This window comes from Pseudophryne corroboree (genome assembly GCF_028390025.1).
Source record: "Pseudophryne corroboree isolate aPseCor3 chromosome 3 unlocalized genomic scaffold, aPseCor3.hap2 SUPER_3_unloc_21, whole genome shotgun sequence".
Taxonomy (NCBI): Eukaryota; Metazoa; Chordata; class Amphibia; order Anura; family Myobatrachidae; genus Pseudophryne; species Pseudophryne corroboree.
In genome coordinates, this window is record NW_026967510.1 from 420,303 (window position 1) to 445,000 (window position 24,698).

The 24,698-nt window shown below is 45.7% G+C and overlaps 1 protein-coding gene across 2 annotated transcripts in view; it reads left to right on the forward strand.

Annotated features, from left to right (window-relative positions):
* LOC134983696 (zinc finger protein ZFP2-like) overlaps nt 1–20,810 on the forward strand; it is a 41,069-nt gene extending 20,259 nt beyond the window's left edge. The window contains exon 6 of one of the 2 annotated variants that reach the window (XM_063949351.1): nt 16,209–20,810. In XM_063949351.1, the coding sequence (XP_063805421.1) occupies nt 16,209–17,428 (1,220 nt within the window). In that variant the 3' untranslated portion in view covers nt 17,429–20,810. The remainder of the gene's footprint in view (nt 1–16,208) is intronic. The other variant, XM_063949352.1, reaches the window with a different exon arrangement.
* The last annotated feature ends 3,888 nt before the right edge of the window (nt 20,811–24,698 follow it).

Genomic DNA, 24,698 nt, shown 5'->3' on the forward strand with positions numbered 1-24,698 from the left:
TTGGCCAGCTAGTAAACAAACGCTGTCCAGGTGGTTTGCATGACTATTGCAGAGGCTTACATTCGAGCTGATCTTCCTGTTCCGGTCTCTGCTCATTTGATATGTTCAGCAGGTCCCTCATGGGTGGCTCTCTGAGGTGCTACTGCTGAACAACTCTGCAAGGCAGCTACGTTGTCTTCGATTAACACGTTCCTGAGGTTTTTATGCCTTTTGATACCTTTACCTCTCAGGAAGCTTCCTTAGGGCGTTGGATTCTCCTGTCTACTCAGGAGTGTCCCCACCCTTAGGGGAAACTGCTTTAGGACATCCCCAATGTAAGGACTGTGGATCACTATGGATCCTGATGAAGAAAACAAGAGTTATGTTAGACTTACCATGGTGAACTCTTTTTCTTTAAGGTCCATAGGATCCAGAGGGTGCCCACCAAGACACACCTGTCTTGGGGAAATACTTTTCTCTTACGTCCTAGAGGATGCTGGGGTCCACATTAGTACCATGGGGGTATAGATGGGTCCACTAGGAGCCATGGGCATTTTAAGAAATTAATAGTGTGGGCTGGCTCCTCCCTCTATGCCCCTCCTACCGGACTCAGTTTAGAAAATGTGCCTGGAGGAGCCGGTCACGCTTTGGAGAGCTCCTGAAGAGTTTTCCATTTTTTAATGTAATGTTTGTATTTCTCAGTCAGGTCTGTTTAGGCAGCAAACTGACTTCTTCGTGGCACTTAGGGGGGAGAACGGCCCAACTTCATAGAGAGTTAATGGTCCCGTTTCTCAGCTGACAGGACCCTGAGCTCCTGAGGGAGCCATTCGCAAGCCACACCACGGCACAGCGTACCCTCCCGCAGCACACCACCACCACCCCCTAACAGAGCCTGAAGACAGAAGAGTGGTGAGTACAGCGCCGGCGTCCCGGGTTAGCAGGTCACTGGTAGGAATGGCGGCACAAGGGTAGGAGCCCAGCTCTGCATGCTGGGAGGCTCAGAAGGACACACGCTGCGGCGAGGGCCGCACTGAGACTCCTATAATGTCCACACTGGCCACACTGTGCTAACAGGGATTTTAATCACTTGGTTAGACATTTAATTCCTTAGGCCAGTATAAAAAATGTGGGAAATTACAGGAGGCGGGGCTTCACCCAGAGCGGATCCTACAACTCTCCAGCACCATTTTCCCTCTGCAGCTCATACAGGAAGCATTCACAGGGAAGCGCTGCTCCTCCACAATGACTCCAGGTCCCCTCAGCGGTACCAGGGGGTCTTAGTGAAAGGGGGTGGGGGTGTAAGTTTATAAAGCTCTACTAAAGTGCTTGTTATTGCGACCCAGCTCAGTTTAACTTTGCTAAAGGGGCGCTGTGTGGCTGGCTCTGATTTCTGAGGACCCTGCCTACATATACTGTGTTTCACCTGGTGTGTGTGTGTGTGTGTATCCCTTTCACAATCATGTCCATGGGCAGTGTCTCTTGTACTGCAGAATGTCTCTCATCCCCTGAGGACTCACTACCATGCACCCAAGATAGTGCTCCCTCTCAAGCTAGTGGGGCTGAACCCGCATGGTTGGCTTCCATTAAAGGGATGATTTCTAATATTTGCACTAAGCTATCTCATAATGAAAGGGAGACACAATTCTTAAGGCAGTCTATGGATGACCTGATCAACAAAGACCACTCTTAAATCTATATACTTGTCTGCTGGGGTAGCCCAGAGACCCAATATTGCTTGCGCATGGATCTAGAGCAATTTCAAGATGGTCTGATAATCTAATTAATTGAAGATTTAGATTCACTAACCAGGGATGACATTAACTCCTACAGCACATCCAAGATGCTGCTAACTTTATGGTGGAGGCCATAAAAGAAATTGGTTTACTCAACGCATGCACCACTGCCATGGTAGTGTCAGCATGCAGGGGCTTGTGGCTACGCTAGTGGACTGCGGATGCGGATTCCAGAAAAGGCGTGGAGAGCCTACCATTCACGGGCGAGGCTCTGTTTGGAGATGAACTAGATACTTGGATATCTAAGGCCACTGCGGGTAAGTCTACATACCTTCCTTCCTCAGTGACCCCTGCTAGCAAAACCTACTCTGCCCCGACTTGGCAGTCCTTTCGGACAGCTAAATTTAAAAACAAGTCCAAGGGTTCTTCTATAGCATTCAGAGGCGGTAAAGGTAAACCCAGAAAAGCCGCAGCTGCAGGTTCTCAGGAACAGACCTCTGGTTCTGCTTCCTCAAAGTCTTGAGCATGACAGTGGACCACACTTCCTGGAAGACAGGCAGGTGGGAGCCCGGATACGTTATTTCAGTCACATCTGGGCAACATCATGCCTAGGTGAAAGATCTTATCGCACAGGGATACAGACTGGAATTTTTCAAGAACTCCCACCTCCCAGATTCTTCATATCAGCTTCTCCAGAAGCAAGTTTGACCTTTACAGGCAGCAATTCAAAAACTGGTACAGGGGGGCGTGGCCTGACCTGCATCCTGAGTAGTTGTGCCCTGCATGAGCTCTTGCCGGCCCTGCTACTAAAGAGCATACACCTCAGACCCTCACCCCTGGTTTTCCCCTCTGACGAGTGCCCAACACGCCCAGGGCTCGGGGAGGCTAGAGAGGTGCCCCCTGGCACTGTTTTAAGGTTGAGGCCTACGCTCCGTCCCGAAGCCGGGACCTCGAGTTTGGGGCCTTCCCCGGGCGTGTGCTCCAGGACCGGAACGCAGCCGCACCGGAACCCCTGGCGTCTCCTATATACCTGCAACCTGGCTGATTCAGGGCCCCTCTCCTCCCCCAGACCATCGGGGACGGCGGCGAGGATCAAGCTCCCGCTCCCCGCCCTCCGGAGCCGCGGCTGCGGCCTCCTTGTCCCTGCACCCAGCCCGGCGGCGGCCATCTTGCTACACCCGGCCCGCCGGCCGACTGCACTCCTCTGCCCCCACGGGCCTGACCTGCTCCCCCTGAGACCTCCTGCCACATAAATACCCCCTCGTGGGGAAAAAGGGGGGTCTGTTGCTCCTTTTGAAGTACCCGGGAGTTGAGGCCTACATCAGCATCGGGATTCGGGGCCTAAATTAACTACACACCCCCGCCTGCCGAGCCCTGCCAGTGTGGAGGCCTGTTAATAGCCACTTATCCCCCCTGCAGATGTGGATGGACTGGCTTCTTCTTTTTGCTCTCTCCTCATATCCCTCGACCCTGCACAGCACCGTGAGAATATCCCAGGAGGGGTGAGTGTTTGCCCTGGGGAGCACTGTCTGCCCGACCCCTGTGACACTGTGCTGCTGACTGTTGTCTGAGTATCTGGCTCCCTCTCTCCCTTGCTCGCTGGATACTTACCTTTGGGCTCTTCTGGAGGCTGACAGCCGGATGCCGGGCCCCTGGTGATGCCGTTCTTCTGATGTAGTCCAGACCCTTTACACACCACCACCTTTGACCTCTATGATTACCTAACCTGTCACCATATATTCTCCGGGATCCATCGCTTCAGAATGCCGCTGAAAAAGGTTTTCGTCTCGGAAAGCGACTCCTGCCCCTCCTACTGCACGGAAGTCCCCTATAGTCACCTCTGCGTCAGACCCTCCCTGCAGTCCTGCTTCTGTCCCGGGGTTCGACCCGGAATCCGACGCCCCTCTCACGGTCAAAGCTCTGTACCAGGCTCTATCAGCATTTAAAACAGAGCTGACTCAAGATCTCACAGCGGCTGTCCGAGAGGTTAAGACAGAATTGCATGCTATAGGGGAACGCACAGACCATCTGGAACGGAAAGTCGAGGAATTGGTCTCGTCTCACAACGACCTCATAGCGGCGCATGATCAACAGCAGAATGACCTGGAGGCGTTTAAACTCAAGATTGCGGATATCGAGGACAGATCTCTGCGCAATAATATCAAGATCCGAGGCATTCCCGACTCCGTGCAAAATTCCGAGCTGGAAGATTACGCCACCTCGTTATTTAGGAAGCTCTTGCCCAGGGCTGATCCCAGGGAGCTGCTTATAGACAGGATCCATAGACTACCTAAACCACGCTCGGTGCCCCCCTCGCTCCCGCGAGACACGCTCATGAGAGTGCACTTCTTCACGACTAAAGAACGCATCCTAAAGGCGGCAAGAGACTCCGACTCTGATGCGCTTGGTGGGTTAGAACTCTTTCCGGATTTTTCGACTTTGGCTAAAAGACGATCGTTTATCCCTGTTACACTAGCGCTTCGTGACCAAGAGATTAATTACCAATGGGGTTTTCCGATAAAGCTCATCATCTCATATGAAAATAAATCCTACACAGTTGCCTCATTGGAAGCAGGAGTCAAGCTGCTATCTGAGTGGGATATCCCTGTCGCGAAGCCGCCTGGATCCAAGAAACAGTCAACCCTTCAATCGGAGTGGCTCGTCGCCTGAAGTCGTCAATGTAAACCTGGACTTTGAATATGGACGTTATGCTGTACGGTTCTAGCGGATAGGTCTTAACTATTGGTCTAGACGCGGCCACGTGAGTCACCCTCTTAGTAGTTGTAATGCTGGAGTCCCGGCTCCGTCCTCATGGTTTAGTTCATTAGTCCATGCGCATATGTTCTCTGTTGTCCTTACATGGCCGGTAGGCATACTTGTATTTGTATATGTTGTTGTTTTTTTTCCCTTTCTCCTTATTTAGGTCATAGGTGGTGGTGGCGTCAGGCCACATGTGTCCGTCCCCCCCCCCCCCCGTCCCCCCCCCGCTAATGTACTGCTGCATTTTCTGCTTACCTTGCAATAGTTATACTGACCCGATGCACTGGGTCGTTTTGGTTTGTTCTTACCCTTTCTTCCCTTGTTATTTCCTCCCTCCCCACCCCCCTTCACAACACTCTAACTGTGAGACAAAACCATTTCTTACATGTATACAGAAATATCTCACCACTTATGGCGTGCTTTAGACCGTCCCGATGCTCCAGGTGCTGTCCATGAACGCTAAGCGGTTAAATTCCCCTAATAAACGAAGGTTAGCATTGGACTATTTTGCTAGGCACAAGGCAGATGTTATTGCGCTGCAGGAGACGCACTTTTCGTCCTTGGCGCCCCCTACGTTTAAAGACCACAGGTTCCCTATCGGTTATTTTGCAAACGGCCCTTTTAAGAGGAATGGTGTAGCCATATTGTTTAAAAACTCTGTCTCCTTCACTTTACACTCCCAGGTTGCCGATAAAAATGGCCGCTATCTTATCTTGAGTGGCCTTTTAAATGACAAACCGGTTACCCTGGTTTCAGCTTATGCCCCTAACTCAAACCAAGTGGCCTTTTTACGTAAACTATGTTTAGTTATCCAGAGGAACCGTACAGGCTCGCTCCTACTCATGGGGGACTTCAATCTGGTCCTTGACCCTAGGTTGGACAGGTCTCCCAGGCCCTCCCCTTCCCCATTAGCCTCCTCTAACGCCCCATGCTTAGCCTTCCGCAATCTCCTGGCTGAATTTGACATCTACGATATTTGGCGAGTGCAAAACCCTACGGGCCGTGAGTACACATACTATTCTCCCGTTCACAACTCCTATTCCCGCATTGATTTTTTGTTTTCTGATAAATGGACCCTCCAATTTACTAGATTCGCGGATTACCTTCCAATAACCTGGTCAGATCATGCCCCACTGTTTCTTAAATGGGATCTTAATAGTCAGGATGCCCCGCCCCGACCTTGGCGACTCTCCCCTCACCTACTGGCCAACCCCATCTCTAAAAAAAATTATAGTAGACAGCATCATATCCTACTTGTAATTTAATTCTCCTGCGGACACGTCCACTCTGAACTTCTGGTGCGCGCTGAAAGCCGTTGCTAGAGGGGCGGCGATACAGGCAGGAGCCCACCTTAAGAAACTACATCAGCAACGCTTGAATGATTTGGAGCGGAAATTAAGGAACTGGAGGAGAAAAACCAAGTTCGACCCTCGAGATCCCTCCAGAAAGAGTTAGCTGATATTAGGTCCCAGCTTCAGACGTTGCTTATGGTGCGTACCCCGGCCTCGTTAAACAGGATGCGTCAAAAATTTTACCTGACGGGGAATAGACCGGGAAAACTGCTTGCTCGTAAGCCTAGAGCGCAACAAGCTAGGAATAGGATTAAGCTTATTATATCCCCAACAGGCGCCAAAATATCTAACCCTTCGGAGATATCAAATCAGTTTGCTGGCTTCTATTCCCAACTTTATAATCTCTCGACTGACCCTTCTACCCCGCAGCCCACTCTTCCCTCTGTCAACTCCTTCCTTGCTGACTTAAAACTTCCTTCCATTACCGATGACCAATTAGAAGTACTGAATTCCACCTGGTCCACCACGGACACGTTAAGGGCGATTAAATCCCTCCCTAAAGATAAGGCCCCAGGCCCAGACGGCTTTATAAATGATTTTTATGCTTCACTCCAGGACCTCCTGGCTCCCTCCCTGGTAACAGTTTATAATGAAATCACTTCTCAGGGCACTCTCCCAACGGAGATGCTGGAGGCTCGTATTGTCACGATCCCCAAACCAGGTAAGGACTTGACTTCTTGCCAAAACTACCGCCCCATCGCGTTGTTAAACGGAGACATTAAAATATATGCTAAATTAATAGCTCACCAACTGAACGCCCTCCTTCCCTCCTTGATACGCCCTGATCAAGTTGGATTCATCCCCGGTCGACAAGCGTCTGATTATACCCGTAGGTTATTTAACCTCGTAGACTCCATAGCCCGTGATTAGGGCCTCCTCCTGTTATCCTTAGATGCGGAGAAGGCTTTCGACCGCATAAACTGGACCTACATACGGGAAGTATTATTGAAATTTGGCTTCCGCGTGTATGTATAAGTATACAAAATGTCTCTCCTATGTATTTACTGATCCCCCTTCCCCCCCCTCTCCTTTTCTTTCTGTACCCCTGTTGTGCATAACAAAAAAAAAATCTGAATAAAAATTGATGTAAAAACAAAAAAAAAAAACTGGTACAGACTCAGTTCATTGTGCCAGTTCCACGTCACCTACAAAACAAGTGTTCTGATTCCAAACTGTTTGTAGTGCCAAAACCGGACGGTTCGGTGTGACCCATTTTAATCCTAAAGTCTCTGAACCCATATTTAAACGTGTTCAAATTCAAGATGGAATCTCTGAGAGCGGTGATCTCAGGTTTGGAGGATGGGGAATTCCTGATGTCTCTGGACATCAAGGATGCGTAACTTCATGTCCCGATTTGGCCGCCTCATCAGGCTTATCTCAGGTTTGTGTTACAGGACTGCCACTACCAGTTCCATGCCCTGCCATTTGGACTCTCCACAGGTATTCACCAAGGTGATGGCAGAGTTGATGTTGCTCCTCCACTTGCGGGGAGTGAACGGAGGCGTCCGTTCCTGGGAATGATACTGGATAGAGGCGCGGAGGGTATTCATCCCAATGCAAAAGGCATTGGTGATCCTGTCGAGGGTACGTCCCGTAGGTTCTACGACCTACCCGGATTTCGGTGCACCTGTGCATTCGCCTCTTGGGGAAGATGGTGGCCTCTTACTGATCTCTGCAATATGAAATGTTTCACGCAAGGCCCTTCCAGCTGGATCTGTTGGACAAATGGTCCAGATCGCATCTCCACATGCACCAGAGGATACGTCTGTCGCCAAGAGCCAGGATTTCTCTTCTGTGGTGGCTTCAGACTTCTCACCTAGCCAAAGGCCGAAGGTTCGGGATTCAAAATTGGATTCTGCTACCCACAGACGCAAGCCTCAGTTGTTGGGGAGCAGTCACCCAAAGGGAACAGTTCCAAGGAAAATGGTCAAGTCAAGAATCGATTCTTCCGATCAACATTCTGTAACTCAGGGCCGTATACAACGCCTCCCATCCCATATTCTTCAAGATCAGGCCATACAAGTTCAGTCGGACAATGTGACGGCAGCAGCATACATAAACCGACAAGGCGGAACGAAAAACAGAGCTGCAATGTCGGAGGTAAAAAGGATTCTCCTCTGGGCATAAAGACGTGGTGGCGTTGTTGGCAATCTTCATTCCGGGAGTGGACAACTGGGAAGCAAACTCCCTCTGCAGACACGACCTCCATCCAGGAGAGTGGGGCCTTCACCCGCAGGTGTTCGGGTCCCTGGCACGTCGGTGGGGACTTCCCCAAATCGACATGAGGGCCTCTCGTCTCAACAAGAAGCTCAAGTGATATTGTTCCAGGTCGAGAGACCCGCAATCAGTGGCGGCGGACTCTCTGGTGACTCCATGGGTCTACCAGATGGTCTACGTGTTTCCACCACTTCCGTTAATCCCAAGGATTCTCAAAAAAAATAAAAAGGGAAAAGGTTCAAGCAATTCTTATTGCTCTGTACTGGCCAAGAAGGGCCTGATACGCGGATCTACTGGAGTTGCTCCTGGAGGACCTGTGGCCTCCTCCTCTTTGAGAGGATCTTCTGCAACAGGGGCCGTTAGTCTATCAAGACTTACCGTGGCTAAGTTTGACGGCATGGAGGTTGAGAGTCAAATTCTAGCCCAGAAAGGGATTCCGGATAAGGTTATTCCAACCGTGATCCAAGCCAGAAAGGGGGTAACGTCTAAACATTACCACCGTATTTGGAAGAAATAAGTCTTAGTGTGAGAACAGGAAAATTCCTGCGACGGAATTTAAGCTGGGACAGTTTCTCCTTTTTCTGCAGGCAGGAGTGGATGTGGGCCTCCGTTTGGGCTCCTTGAAAGTTCAGATTTCGGCCTTGTCCATTTTCTTCCAGAAGCAATTGGTGTCTCTTCCTGAGGTTCAGACTTTTTTGAAGGGTGTTCTGCACATCCAACTGCCCTTTGGGCCTCCATTGGCACCTTGGGATCTCAACGTGGTGTTTGCAGTTCTTCCAATCGGATTGGTTTGAGCATTTACAGGCAGTGGACGTAAAGTTTGTTATGTGGCAGACAGTTACACTGTTGGCCCTGGCTTCAGCCAGGCGCGTGTCGGAACTGGGGGGCATTGCCTCACAAGAGCCCCTACTTGATTTTTCATGAGGATCACGCTGAGCTCAGAACTCGTCAGCAGTTTCTTCCTAAGGCGGTGTCTGCATTTCACATCAACCAACCTATTGTGGTTCCGGTGATTACCGACACCTCTGCTTCTTCAAAGTCCTTAGATGTTGTGAGGTTTTTGAAAATGTATGTGAAGCGGACGGCTTGTCACAGAAAATCTGACTCGCTGTTTGTTTTCTATGATCCCAATAAAATTGGGTGCCCGGCTTCAAAGCAGTCTATTGCTCGCTGGATCAGGCTTACTATCCAGCATGCTTATTCTACGGCAGGCTTGCCGGTTCCAAAATCGGTTCAGGCCCACTCTACTCGGTTGGTGGTTTCTTCCTGGGCAGCTGCCCGGGGTGTCTCTGCTTTACAGCTTTGACGAGCGGCTACTTGGTCAGGGTCGAACACGTTTGCTAAGTTCTACAAGTTCGATACTTTGGCCGCTGAGGACCTTCAGTTTGATCAATCAGTTCTGCAGGAACCTCCGCACTCTCCCACCCGTTTTGGGAGCTTTGGTGCATCGCCATGGACCCCAGTATCCTCTAGGATGTAAGAGAAAATAGGATTTTAATTACCTACCGGTAAATCCTTTTCTCGTAGTGCGTAGAGGATGTTGGGCGCCCGCCCGGTTCTTCGTTTTTCTGCACTGTTACTTGGTTAAGTATTATTATAGTTGGTTCAGCCATTGCTGTTCCTTTTCAAGTTTGGTTAGCATGGCTTTCCTCTTGGTTGCGTGTGCTGGTTCGAATCTCACTACTGTTCAGTTAAATCCTTCTCTTGAAGTATGTCAGTCTCCTCGGGCACAGTTTCTAGACTGAGTCTGGTATAGGGAGCATAGAGGGAGGAGCCAGCCCACACTATTAATTTCTTAAAGTGCCCATGGCTCCTAGTGGACCCGTCTATACCCTATGGAACTAATGTGGACCCAAGTATCCTCTAAGGACTACAAGAAAAGGATTTACCGGCAGGTAATTAAAATCCAATATTTTCCCCCCTTTGATTTTTTCTACTCTGCAGGATAGTGTCTTGTATGTTCAAGTCTTCCTTATCTCCTGAAATCCGGCTCCTGCCTTTTGGCTTGTTAACAAAACTAGCTTCCCTAGGCCGGAGGCGGGGTATATGAGGAGGAGGAGGACCGGTGCATCATGGGAGCTAAAAGCTTAACTGTGTGGTGCCCAGTCAACTCCTACCACCTACACCCCAATACAAGGACTGTGGATCCTGTGGACCTCAAAGAAAAAGATGTCCTTCTATATATATTTTCACATCATTTGGGATATCCATCATTGATATTACATTGTTTGTACATCATTCACTGTATCATTTATGTATTGTATTGGATAGCGCGTATAGGTGGTAGTACCTTTTTTCTCAAAGAAAAAGAGTTAACCCTGGTAAGTCGACAGTAAGTCTTGTTATCTTCAAATATCAATTGTGTAGACTTCAAATAATTGTGTAAACTTTAAACGGTAATTGTGGATTTGTTCCTGATGAACACATTCCTAATTACTTGTGAATAATAGTCCCTGCCCTGTGCAGTTCTGAGGTTATGACTTTAGGGAATGTAATGGCCAGATCCAATATTGCTCAATTTAAGGTCTCCCAGTAGCCTTACTACATACATAAATGTCTATCTCCTGGTGTGTGCAGATCTACAGGTTACATAGGAGAATAAATATATATATATATATATATATATATATATATATATATCCTTTTTGTTTATTAGATTAGTTTTTCATTAATCTTTTTGTGGTCACCTTCTCTCATGCACTCTGACTTAAGTTAATTATAGATTGTGTCCGCTGTTCTCCTGGGTGCTTTACATTAGGTGTGTAGGTAACGGTCTCAGCTATATAAGGTAAGTTGCTGTGAGCTTTAGACCAGGTAGCAGCATACCTAAAGTGTAACACTAATGTGATAGCTGTTTTTCTGGTAATTATTTTGAGCAATAGAGATCGGCCTGCAGTATAGTGGGGTCTCTTGTCGGGGGCTGCAGGCTTAAATGCATTGGTCAGTAGGTGAACTAAATCTCCCCTGTTTATTATTGTTAGTTATTATAGTGAGTGCAGAGCCCCAGTGAGATAGATATAGGGCCATATGCAATTGCGGTCGAATTGCCGCAAATGTCGAAAAACGGGGCATTTTCGACAAAAAAAACTGATTCAACATTGCAATACAGTACTTTTCGACAAAAAAACGTCAGTTTCAGATTCGACTTTTTGCAATTCGACATTTGTCAAATTCGACATGTCTGCAATGGTTAAATTGCGGCTTTTCGACAAAAGTATATTCAAATTTTAAAAACATGTTTTTTTGGTGTTTTTTTTTTTATTGGTAATAGCATATCTGTTTATATTAGAAGGGATTATCTACTTGGTTTGTCTATTTAGGAGCCACAAGTATTATTTAATATATTTTTTTTTATATATATTTTTTTTAAACTGGCTAAAATATTATGGAGAGATCTGAGCATGTTTTTCTGTGGGAATGGGTTAAAAATCCTGAAAAAAAATGCGTGGGGTCCCCCCTCCTAAGCTTAAACAAGCCCCGGGCTCTTTGAGCCGGATGTAAAAATACGGGGGGGGGGGATGACAGGGGATCCCCCGTATTTTAACAACCAGCACCGGGCTCTGCATCCGGTCCTGGTGCCAAAAATATGGGGGACAAAAGACGTAGGTCCCCCGTATTTCTCTAACGTCCTAGTGGATGCTGGGGACTCCGTAAAGAACCATGGGGAATAGACGGGCTCCGCAGGAGACAGGGCACTTTAAGAAAGAATTTGGATACTAGTGTGCTCTGGCTCCTCCCTCTATGTCCCTCCTCCAGACCTCAGTTTGAATCTGTGCCCAGACGAGCTGGGTGCTGTTTAGTGAGTTCTCCTGAGCTTGCTATAAGAAAGTATTTTGTTAGGTTTTTTTTTATTTTCAGGGAGATCTGCTGGCAACAGACTCTCTGCATCGTGGGACTGAGGGGAGAGAAGCAGCCCTACTCTCTGCAGGTAGGTCTTGCTTCTTAGGCTACTGGACACCATTAGCTCCAGAGGGATCGTACACAGGATCTCACCCTTTGTCGTCCGATCCCGAAGCCACGCCGACGTCCCCTTCGCAGAGCCGGAAGACAGAAGCCGGGTGAAAGAAGCAAGAAGGCTTCAAAATCGGCGGCAGAAGACTCCAGTCTTTAAACTGATGTAGCTCACAGCACTGCAGCTGTGCGTCATTGCTCCCACACTACACCCACATACTCCGGTCATTGTAGGGTGCAGGGGAGGGGCGCCCTAGGCAGCAATTAGGACCTCTTGGCAAAAGTTGGGCATATATACAGTTGGGCACTGTGTATATGCATGAGCCCCCGCCATAATTGTGTACAGAAACGCGGGACAGAAGCCCGCCACTGAGGGGGCGGGGCTTCTTCCTCAGCACTCACCAGCGCCATTTTCTCTCCACAGCTCCGCTGAGAGGAAGCTCCCCAGGCTCTGCCCTGCAGATTCACGGTAGAAGAGGGTAAAAAGAGAGGGGGGGCACATAAATTAGGGGCAAAAACATATTATACAGCAGCTACTGGGTTAACACTAAGTTACTGTGTGATTCCTGGGACATATAGCGCTGGGGTGTGTGCTGGCATACTCTCTCTCTGTCTCTCCAAAGGGCCTTGTGGGGGAACTGTCTTCAAAAAGAGCATCCCCTGTGTATGTGGTGTGTCGGTACGCTTGTGTCGACATGTTTGACGAGGAAAGCTATGTGGAAGCAGAGCGGGAGCAAATGAATGTGGGGTTGCCGCCGACGGTGCCGACACCTGATTGGATGGATATGTTGAAGGTTTTAAATGATAATGTTAATTCCTTGCATAAAAGGTTGGATAAAGCTGAAACCTTAGGACAGTCGGGGTCTCAGCCCATGCCTGATCCTATGTCGCAGAGGCCGTCAGGGTCTCAGAAGCGCCCACTATCTCAAATTGTTGACACAGATACCGACATGGATTCTGACTCCAGTGTCGATTGCGATGATGCAAAGTTACAGCCTAAATTGGCTAAAGCCATCCGTTACATGATTATAGCAATGAAGGATGTGTTGCACATCACAGAGGAAACCCCAGTCCCTGACAAGAGGGTTCATATGTATGGGGAAAAAAGGCAGGTGGTGACCTTTCCCCCTTCACATGAGCTAAAAGAGTTATGTGAAAAGGCTTGGGAATCTCCAGATAAAAAACGGCAGATTCTGGGCCTTTATCAAGACATCTCTTGTCTTGATAAAGGCCCAGATGTTGGCTGAAACGCGTCGACAAACAGGAGTGTGAGTAGCCATTTCATCCGAATTTTCTGATACTTTTTGACTTTTTAAACTGTTCATTTTTTTTTCTCTGCAAGAGTTGACCATCTCTCTTTGCCGTTTTTATTCAAGTTTTTTTTTTTTTTTTTTTACCATTGCCATGCAGGGTTGTTCCTGTATCTAGTTCCCTACATGTATTGTGAAATAAAATCTGTAAACCCCTTTTTACCAACTCTGGTATGAGCATTGCTATTTTTTCTTCTTTTTTGGGGTTAATGGAACTATACCTGATCCAATACATAAGCCTCACCCTCTACTGGGAGTCTAAAGATACCTTGATAGGAGTCTTACACTGCACTAAACTGTGAGTTGGGGTATGCCATATTGAATAAATATCCATTGATTTCTAGAGAAGAAAAAGATACCTTTATGAGCTTTTAACCTGCCTCCTGAGTGTGAGTGTTGGGGTACGCATTGACTGTTTATCCCTGAAATCCCATTTCAATCCGGTGTATGTTTGACCAGAAAGAAACCATTATATGTTTAGAGTGCTCCATTTATGTGTGAGTGGGGTACGCTCTATGTTTATCTAATACTCATAAGAGATACCCTGTATACCACATTGAAAAATAGTGGGACCTTCTACACATTGGTTGTTTTTTGTTTTTTATTTCTCTATGTGATCGAGATTTGGAGACCACATCAGAGACTTCCAATCGAGATTTCCATGAAAATATCCAAAGATACCTTTATAGGAGTTACACAGCCCCTTGAATCGTGAGTTGTGGTACGCGATCCCTGGATTGCTTTTATTGCTGAAAGAGAGAAAGATACCTTTTATATGTTCGTTACCAGCGCACAGAGTGTGAGTGTTGGGGTACGCATCACCTGTCTTCTCCAGGAAACAGTCACAAGGCCTTCCCTAGTCTGATTGGGACTCTATTATATCACTCTGGGGGTTATATAAATTGTTTTAAAAAAAGTTGACCCCACAAAGAAACTTTTGAGGTGTTTTATACTCTCAATTTTTAGTGTGAGTGGGATACGCTTCTGATTTATGTTAACCACGTAATGACACTGTACGAACGATAATAAGTCTTGATTGTATGTACTACACATTGGTTTGTTCTTGCCATTTTGTCTTTTATGATATCAATACTCGAGAACTCCATATTGTATTGAACTAAATTGAAGATCCAACTCAGAAGAATAGAACCTATCTTCCGATCTAAAAAGGAACGTTATGGCGATATCTTACTTTAGCGCTTGTGGTGTATGACAGTGTTTCAAATTTCTGGTTTGTGTTTTTCGATCTAAATGTGGTGACATTTATTCTGAAACCTATTGCATCTGAGCAGCTTAGCGCCAGCTGAACTACCCCCACAGTTCTTGTTTGAACACCCAATTAAAACCCAATGGTTTTTTATTACTTTATTCAGCTCTTTATGCACTTAACTTTGTGTTTAATATTTCAACGATTTATCTTACATACTTTACTGTACTTAATAAAGGTTATATATTATTTATTAGTGCGCAAACAGGACAGCATTTTCTCTTCTTTGGTGTTTTATTATAGCAATGTCCATGTCACCTAGTAATCCTACATGAGCGTCCATGTCACCTCTAGTAATCCCACATGAGCATCCATGTCACCTCTAGTAATCACACATGAGCGCCCACGTCACCTCTAGTAATCCCACATGAGCGCCCACGTCACCTCTAGTAATCCCACATGAGCGCCCACGTCACCTCTAGTAATCCCACATGAGCGCCCACGTCACCTCTAGTAATCCCACATGAGCGTCCACGTCACCTCTAGTAATCCCAAATGAGCGTCCATGTCACCTCTAATAATCCCCCATGAGCGTCCGTGTCACCTCCTAGTAATCCCACATGAGTGCCCGTGTCACCTCTAGTTATCCCACATGAGCGTCCATGTCACCTCTAGTAATCCCAAATGAGCGTCCATGTCACCTCTAATAATCCCCCATGAGTGTCCATGTCACCTCCTAGTAATCCCACATGAGCGTCCGTGTCACCTCTAGTAATCCCACATGAGTGTCCGTGTCACCTCTAGTAATCCCACATGAGCATCCGTGTCACCTCTAGTAATCCCACATGAGCATCTGTGTCACCTCTAGTAATCCCACATGAGCGTCCGTGTCTCCTCTAGTAATCCCACATGAGCGTCCGTGTCACCTCTAGTAATCCCACATGAGCGTCCGTGTCACCTCTAGTAATCCCACATGAGCGTCCGTGTCACCTCTAGTAATCCCACATGAGCGTCCGTGTCACCTCTAATAATCCCCCATGAGCGTCCGTGTCACCTCCTAGTAATCCCACATGAGCGTCCATGTCACCTCTAGTAATCCCACATGAGCGTCCATGTCACCTCTAGTAATCCCACATGAGCGCCCACGTCACCTCTAGTAATCCCACATGAGCGCCCACGTCACCTCTAGTAATCCCACATGAGCGCCCACGTCACCTCTAGTAATCCCACATGAGCGCCCACGTCACCTCTAGTAATCCCACATGAGCGCCCACGTCACCTCTAGTAATCCCACATGAGCGCCCACGTCACCTCTAGTAATCCCACATGAGCGCCCACGTCACCTCTAGTAATCCCACTTGAGCGCCCACGTCACCTCTAGTAATCCCACTTGAGCGCCCACGTCACCTCTAGTAATCCCACATGAGCGCCCACGTCACCTCTAGTAATCCCACATAAGCGCCCACGTCACCTCTAGTAATCCCACATGAGCGCCCACGTCACCTCTAGTAATCCCACTTGAGCCTTCAGTGTTGATCAAGCTCCAGTCTAAGCATCCTAGCTTTTTTGTTTTTTTAATAAACATAAAAGCACTGATTACAGGTTAAAAAAAATGGCAGTTATAGAATTTATATATTGTATCCTGTTACATCCTGGGTCTTGTCTGCTCATTTTATATATTAATGTATTTTATTTCCAGCAGATGGACCCACAAGCAGGAATATCTCAGAAGTACATCTAATGTTATCCCTGGATTGTGAAATAACAGATAATGACAGTAGACAGGATTCTCCAGGAGATAATCCCATTACCCCAATTATACATCCAGCTCTATCAGCTGATCACCCTGATCCTGGGAAATGTTCTCCTGATCACTCTGATATTGGTGCATCTATTACAGCTCTGAGAGTAGATACAGAGTTTCCCTGTTCTACAGATGCCAAATGTTTTACACAGAACACAAACCGTATTACTCATCAGCCAGCTAAGGCAGGTGAGAGGCCATTTCCATGTTCTGAGTGTGGGAAATGTTTTACATATAAATCAAATCTTGTTACACATCAGAGAAGTCACACAGGTGAGAAGCCGTATTCCTGTTCTGAGTGTATGAAATGTTTTGCACAGAAATCAGATCTTGTTACACATCAGAGAAGTCACACTGGTGAGAAGCTATTTCCATGTTCTGAGTGTGGGAATTTTTTTACAAATAAATCAAATCTTGTTACACATCAGAGAAGTCACACAGGTGAAAAGCCGTATTCCTGTTCTGAGTGCTCAAAATGTTATACTCGGAAATCACAACTTGTTAGACATCAGAGAAGTCACACAGGTGAAAAGCCGTATTCCTGTTCTGAGTGTATGAAATGTTTTGCACAGAAATCAGGTCTTGTTACACATCAGAGAAGTCACACAGGTGAGAAGCCGTATTCCTGTTCTGAGTGCTCAAAATGTTATACTCGGAAATCACAACTTGTTAGACATCAGAGAAGTCACACAGGTGAGAAGCCGTATTCCTGTTCTGAGTGTATGAAATGTTTTGCACAGAAATCAGATCTTGTTACACATCAGAGAAGTCACACTGGTGAGAAGCCATTTCCATGTTCTGAGTGTGGAAAATGTTTTGCAGCGAAATCAAATCTTGTTACACATCAGAGTAGTCACACAGATGAGAAGCCATTTTCCTGTTCTGAGTGTGGGAAATGTTTCACACAGAAATCAGCCCTTGTTACACATAAGAGAAGTCACACAGGTGAGAAGCCATATACCTGTTCTGAGTGTGGGAAATGTTTTTCATCTAAATCAGTTCTTGTTAGACATCAGAGAAGTCACACAGGTGAGAAGCCGTATTCCTGTTCTGAGTGTGGGAAATGTTTTGCACAGAAATCAGTTCTTGTTAAACATCAGCGATTTCACAGGTGAGAAGCCATTTTCATGCTGTGAGAGAAATAAATCCGCTCTTGTTGAACATATTAGACATTACCCAAGCACAAACCCATTTAAATCTTCTGGAGTATAATTATCACTGTCATGCAATGTTCCTCAAGGGTCAATCCTATCTCCTATGCTTCATGCAATATACAGTCTGGTCCATATATATTGGGACATCGACACAATTCTCATATTTTGGGCTCTATACACCATCACAATGGATTTGAAATTAAACAAACAAGATGTGCTTTACCTGCAGATTTTCCACTTTAATTTGAGGGTATATACATCAAAATCAGGTGAACTGTGTAGGAATTAAAATGGTTTTTATATGTGCCTCCCACTTTTTAAGGGACCAAAAGTAATGGTACAAACTAAACAATCCTAAATCAAATATTGTAAATCAGATCAGTGCGCTCGTCCAGTTCAACAAAAAGTACTTTACTACTTAATGTGGTCGCAGCCCGGATCAGTGTTTCGTGAATTGAGCTTTGACATATTTTCCAAGGCGATCTGATTACCATCTCCTAGATGAAGACCTGGATACAATATCCATACTGATATGCAAATATTTATTTATCTGGTACGCATATAAATTTTGTGGTAACTGAATTTAATCCCACATATGGAAATATACTACGCTATATAGCGATTCTTTGTGTCTCCTAGCAGCATTTAGATCCCAGTAGTAACCTGGACTAAAGAATGGGGGATTGATACGCCATGTGTCAAGCCGTAATCCGTACGCTATAATATTCTTGCGTGTGACAAAACTAGTGATGAGCGGATTCGGTTTTACTCTGTTCTCAAAACGGCATCTTATTGGCTTACAGATGTCATGTGTTTTGTATAGCCAATAAGATTCTGTTTTGAGATCCGAGTAAAACCGAATCCGCTCATCACTAGACAAAACTGATTGAAAAATACTACACCATAGTCGCTCTCTTGTTTCTTCCTTTGTTTCCAGAATCCTAAATCAAACTTTTACTTTTTAATACTTTGTTGCAAATCCTTTTGTCAGTTACAGCTTGAAGTCTGGAAAGCATAGACATCACCAGACGCTGGGTTTCATCCCTGGTGATGCTATGCCAGGCCTCTACTGCAAATGTCTTCAGATCCTGCTTGTTCTTGGTGCATTTTCTCTTCCGTTTTGTCTTCATCAAGTAAAATGCATGCTCAATCGGATTCAGGTCAGGTGATTGACTTGGCCATTGCATAACATTCCACTTATTTGCCTTAAACGCTTTGGTTGCTTTCGCAGTATGCATCGGGTCATTGTCGATCTGCACTGTGAAGCGCCTTCCAGTGAGTTCCGAAGCATTTGACTGAATATGAGCAGATAAAATTGCCCAAAACACTTCAGCATTCATCCTGCTGCTTTTATCAGCAGTCACATTATCAATAAATACAAGGAAACCAGTTCCATTGGCATCCATACATGCCCACGCCATGACACTACCACCACCATGCTTCACTGATGAGCTGGTATGTTTTGGATCATGAGCAGTTCCTTTCCTTCTCCATACTCTTTTCTTCCCATCACTCTGGTACAAGTTGATATTTGTCTCATCTGTCCATAGGATGTTGTTCCAGAACTGTAAAGGCTTTTTTAGATGTTGTTTGCAAACTCTAATCTGGTCTTCCTGTTTTATTGCTCACCAATGGTTTACATCTTGTGGTGAACCCTCTATATTCACTCTTGTGAAGTCTTCTCTTGATTGTTGACTTTGACACATATACACCTATCTCCTGGAGAGTGTTCTTGATCTGGGCAACTGTTGTGATGGGGTTCGTGCTATTTAGTACACTAGTAGTGTACTAAATAGCACGAACAGCTTGTAACGTAGAGTGGCAAGTTTAATCTTTCTATGTATAATGGAGAGAAATAAAAGCTTCTCCCTAAGTTCCTGGATGCCAAATCACTGTCCTTAGTATCTCTGTACAGTTTTTTCTATTAGAGTACTAATTAGCACGAACATCTTATAATGTACAACACAGATTCTCACAACACAGATTCTCTAACGCCGACGATCTACAGTACTGTGTTGCTCGAACAGTTAGTTGCGTCAGAATACACTAATTTATATTTACTGGTATGTCTATACGTGCTCATTACCGCTGTGTATTTTAGGTAGTGAATGAGTCACTCCTGCAGATTTACCCCGATTTGTGTGAAACCTGTGTGCACCCTTCTGTTGAATGTTTTACAATGGATTACACAGAAAAAATAATAAAGTGAATGTCACTGGAACACAAAAAAAATTGACACTTTGGGAATCGAACCGGTACTCAGCGTGGCAGACCGGAGCCTTCATCGCTAGCCCACAGCACTGCATGGAAGATTCTCAAGTTCATGTGTAAAAGTACTGCAAAGAGCGATTCCTTCCCATTGGTGTTTGTTTATGCCGTTAGGGGACTCGGACACTCATTTTGTGCACTGTACATACTGTAAAGTCAATGAGCTACATTATTCCTTTCACACATTAGTTGTGTCTGCATACACAAGTGTTTTAACACGTTCATTTGCGTCTGTATAAACTATACACACAGGGATTTGGCATCCAGAAACTTAGGGAGGTGCTTTTATCTCTCCCCATTATACTTAATACTACGGGATTTGGACACTCGCATATCCCTAACATCAATAGACCATACTGTATCTGTAACACGTTCATTTGCATCTGTATATGCTGTACTATTTGCACCTGTACTGTATATACTGTTATAGACTTTATGACATAATGTAGCGTAATGAGACGCACCAGTAAAGTAGTTCTTACGCTGTAGTTCAGTATTGTATTTTAATGGAGACCACACGCTTGCGCATTGGTGATTTAAAAAAGCGACATCTGGTGGATGATCTTAGGTATTACACTCAAAGGTAACGCCAAACGCTCAGTGTGCCTTCCTACGACTAGGCGCGCCTCCTTGCGCCCAGGTACGCTGCGTATGCCTGATCGCGACTAACGCCTCAGCCAGCCAAGATAACGGAGGACCCGTCTGTATATTTAGTTCCTAAATAATACATCCCAAATGCTTAGGTCTTTTTTCTGCTGTTTATTTTGTATCTTGTGCTTTGTGTAAATGTGAATGTCTAATACCAGTTTCCACAATCTGTATTGCTGCACGACAATATGGCGGCCATTGGAACGTGTTTTCACTTCTAGTTTGCCTAACTTGTTGCAGACACTCATCTTGATCAGGAGTGCTGAGTGTTTTCTGATACAAGATCCTATCCGTATATACCCTGTACATTATCATGTGCATTAGAGTCACCCGGGTTCCATCTGCGGTGGTTTGTTGTATGTTACATCTATATGGTGCGGATACTCCTCTGTATGATTTCATAATAAAAGCTTTTGATTGCATCTAATTATTGCATTAAATCTTTTATTTTTATTCTGTTTTATATTCCCGTCTGAGTAATTACGCCATAATGTCTAATCTCGGAGTGGACCCCAGAAGATGTAAAGAAACCGTGTAAGTGTTCCATCATTCTGTTTCGTGTAAGCATACAGGTAAGTGATGGCACGGTGGTCACTGTCCGTCATATTCCGGTGGTATCATGGAAGTGGACTGTCTGGGCTTATTCTAGTCTACTGCAGAAATAAAAAAATCAGCCTTTATCCTGCTTAAAAAAATGACAAAGCCCATAAATCAAGCTTGGTCGGACAAGACAGTGTCCACGTGCTTCTGCTATATATGGCATAACCCTCTTTGTCGACAAAAACCTTCCCTTCACCATTCACAATGTCCACCATTGCCCTTTCAGAAGGGACACAACTTTGCTTGTTCCACCTACTTCACAGAGCCCAGGACCATCTCCATGACCATTTCATGTTTATCTGGGAGGTTCATGGCCTGAGATGACCACAGAACCACCAGGTAGTTGCCAAGAAGAGAGGGGGGGAGCGCTGTCAATAGCAGCTGGTAAGAGGGGTGGTAAATCCCCTGGTGGATAAATATACAGCAAAAGAAAAGAATTACCAGCGCTGGCTGATCATGTATGATTCATAGGTACTATACATCCGAAAGGCTTAGTGAATTAAAAACCAGTTATTCCACATGTAAAAACACACACAAAAAACAAAAAATAAATAACATTGAGAAATAAATGATTAAAAATAAGAATATGCCACAATATGCCTGAGTTGATGATTTAGATGTCCACATGAACTGCTAGTGATGGACATTTCCAGTGACATTGGTCCTCTCTGAGTGTCATTAGCCGTTGATGTGGCATCTAAATCATCAACTCAGGCATATTGTGGCATATTCAAACCTTTAATCATTTATTTCTCAATTTTATTTTTAAAAAATTTTTGAATGTGTTTTTACATGTGGAATAAATGTGGTTTTTAATTCACTAATCCTTTCGGATGTATAGTACCTATTAATCATACATGATCAGCCAGTGCTGGTAATTCTTTTCTTTTGCAGTGGCCAAGAAGAACCCAGACTCCCCAGGAAGTGGAGAGTCCAAAGATCCACCCTGCATGAGGTAAAGAAGGGACAACCACAGGGTCTGGCTCACCTATTTCCTTCCTAAAAGCTGCTCTTAACCCAGTTTGGTACCTGTGGGATCCCACTCCAATTTCCTTTGAGAGTCCTTACTAATCCCTTCTGAGCTTACTTGTTCCTTCCTCTTCCAACCACTCCTCCTTTTTAAGCTTTTCACCACCTGCTGTGTGAGTCCCATCCGACTACTCCATTCCTTGACTCATTGGTGTAGCAACCCCCTTCTCCCCTCCACCCCCACCACACTGCTATACTGCAGTTAAGCTGTGAGGCTTGCTGCTAGCAGTACTCACTACTCAGCACACACACTCACATCATGATTACACAGCTGTGCCAGAGATACTGTCTCACTGACAACCAGGACGAGACACTCCCAGAAAGGCATGTATGTATGAGTACGAAGAGAGTGGGAGCAGTGGGGCTGCATGACTGACATCTGAGCCTGTCACATCAGTGAGGTGGATGGGGCATCCTATTCCCAGCCGGTACAGCACACTATATGTAAGAGCCGGAGCGGAGCAGGGCTACTGGCTGACAGACTAGCATCTCGGTGCAGCGGCAGAAGTCTGTAAATGATGGGAAATAACATCTGGCCCATGGCTACTGTGAGGAAATGAGAGGTCTGTGACAATATAGCTATGCCTCATTTCTCATGTCAGATATGTACTTTTTATCCCCATATCCCTATACATTCAATTCATCTGTTTCCTCATTCTACATAACATGTCCATTACTGCTCACCCAATATTGTGTTTAAATCAACCTTAATATTAATATATGCAATTGTGTTACGTTATCTGTTACAACTTTAGATAATGTATTCAAGTTAGACCTAGTTTTCTATTGTTTACTACCACCACAATGGACACTCAAAGGGTGAGTCATATAAGGTACCATTGTCCCTTCTTATTTACTCCCTATTGTCCAACAGTGAGCTGACCAGACATGGTTGCTCTCTGGCTGATGTAATCACCTTAATTAGAATATATTGTATTCCAATGCTGTAAGATCCTTAGACAAAGAAGTCACACACACACCCCATGTAATATGAAGCTTCTGGGTGTATAAGTAGCGCTAACCAGAGAGCTGAAAGAGATTCTATGCTCCTTGACTAAGTAGTGATGTTCTGTCAGGAGTTTGTGGTGGGAATTGTCATGTGGAATTGGATTACAGAGGTGTGCTGAGCTGTTTATAGCCCGTTCTGTTCAATAAACCACTGTTGGTTTTTAATTTACCACTGTGCCTGAGTGATTTGGAACCCAGTATCTTCACAGCTACTATCGATGGCGGGTAACTACCTGGCTCTCTGCCTTTGATGGTAAAACTAGTTATCATCAGGTATAAACCATCAATGATTCCTGATCATCAATAGTTGATGGCCAATCCTAGACCAGACCCTGAGAGACCACAGCCACCACCAGATCCACAATGTTTACCTAGAAGCTTCCACATCTGGCACTTTGTCACCCACCATCAGATCTACCTTCTCCTAGAGAGCCACCTCCACAGCTTTCGACATCTAAGCTGGAACTCTGCAGGTTTCCTTCACCACCAGCTTGGATCTCCTTTGCATCAGCATCCTGGCCAGCCTCAGACAGGTCCATGGAAGCAGCATTATGATAACTTTTGACTCTTTATTTGCTGCAGCTGCTGTATAGTTCCTGTGATTTCCTCCAGCTGCACCAGCTCCTCATTTCATGTAACTCTCCCAGCTGCTGTAACAGTTTTTTCTCCTGCAGGGTCCACAGGTTATCCACAGGATAACATTGGGATATGATGATGCGACAGTGGATTTGCACCAAATGGTCAAAGCCTTTGGCCTCCCAGCATGCAGTGGGCCCGTCCATATATCCCCACCACCTGGCTCAGGAAAATCAGTTTTTTGTTTGGTGTGGCAGGAGCCAGTCCATGGTCAAGAGGGCTTCTGGTTTTTAGCAGCTATAAGCTTTCTTATTTTATTTTTATAGTCTTTTTCTTGAGTGATCTTTCTAAAAAGCGTCTTACACATACCTTAGAAAGAGTAGCTCCAACAATGCCCCGCCGAGTCATGACAACGCTTACCCACATGTACAGTGCTGTTTTGGCGGGAGTCTGCATCGGATATACTAGCAAGTCCAGCAGAAGTTACCCGGCTGTGACCGGAGCATGGGGAGAAGGTAAGGCATCGGTTCTGCTTAGAGGGGGAACACGGACACAGCCGCACTGTTTTGGAGGAGACTACCAGTCACTGACGCAGCTGCCACCTAGGGTGCACCGTGCTAGGCCTTCAGGATCATAGGCTCCAGAGGTAGTATGAGGCCACCATGCCTGGGATTGATGTCAGCTGTGGTGAGTCAGACGCTCCCCTGCTCACCCCTCCCATGAACCATTTTCCGGCTTCCATCTGAGACGCTGTGTATCTAAAAGGACCTAGTCGCAGCATAGGCGGCTGTGTGACTGGTGCGGCTTTGTTCACTTGGGCATCTGTGTTCACTGTAGGTTCACGGGGCGAGTGTGTACACTATTAGTGTCTGGATCCACTCAGCGTTCGCTAACGTATTGATCGGTCCTGGAAGTGAGGTGAGTCTCGTCGTATCCCACTCTACTGAGCTGGGTAATACAGCACTAAGTATCTACCTTTTGAGTATGAGTAGTTGGATAAGTGCCGGATGCATACGAGTCTTAATAATTATTACTGTTGTTTCTTTTGCTATGCGTCTGAATATGGCTAAACTCCTATATAAGGTAATAGTTACATAGTTAC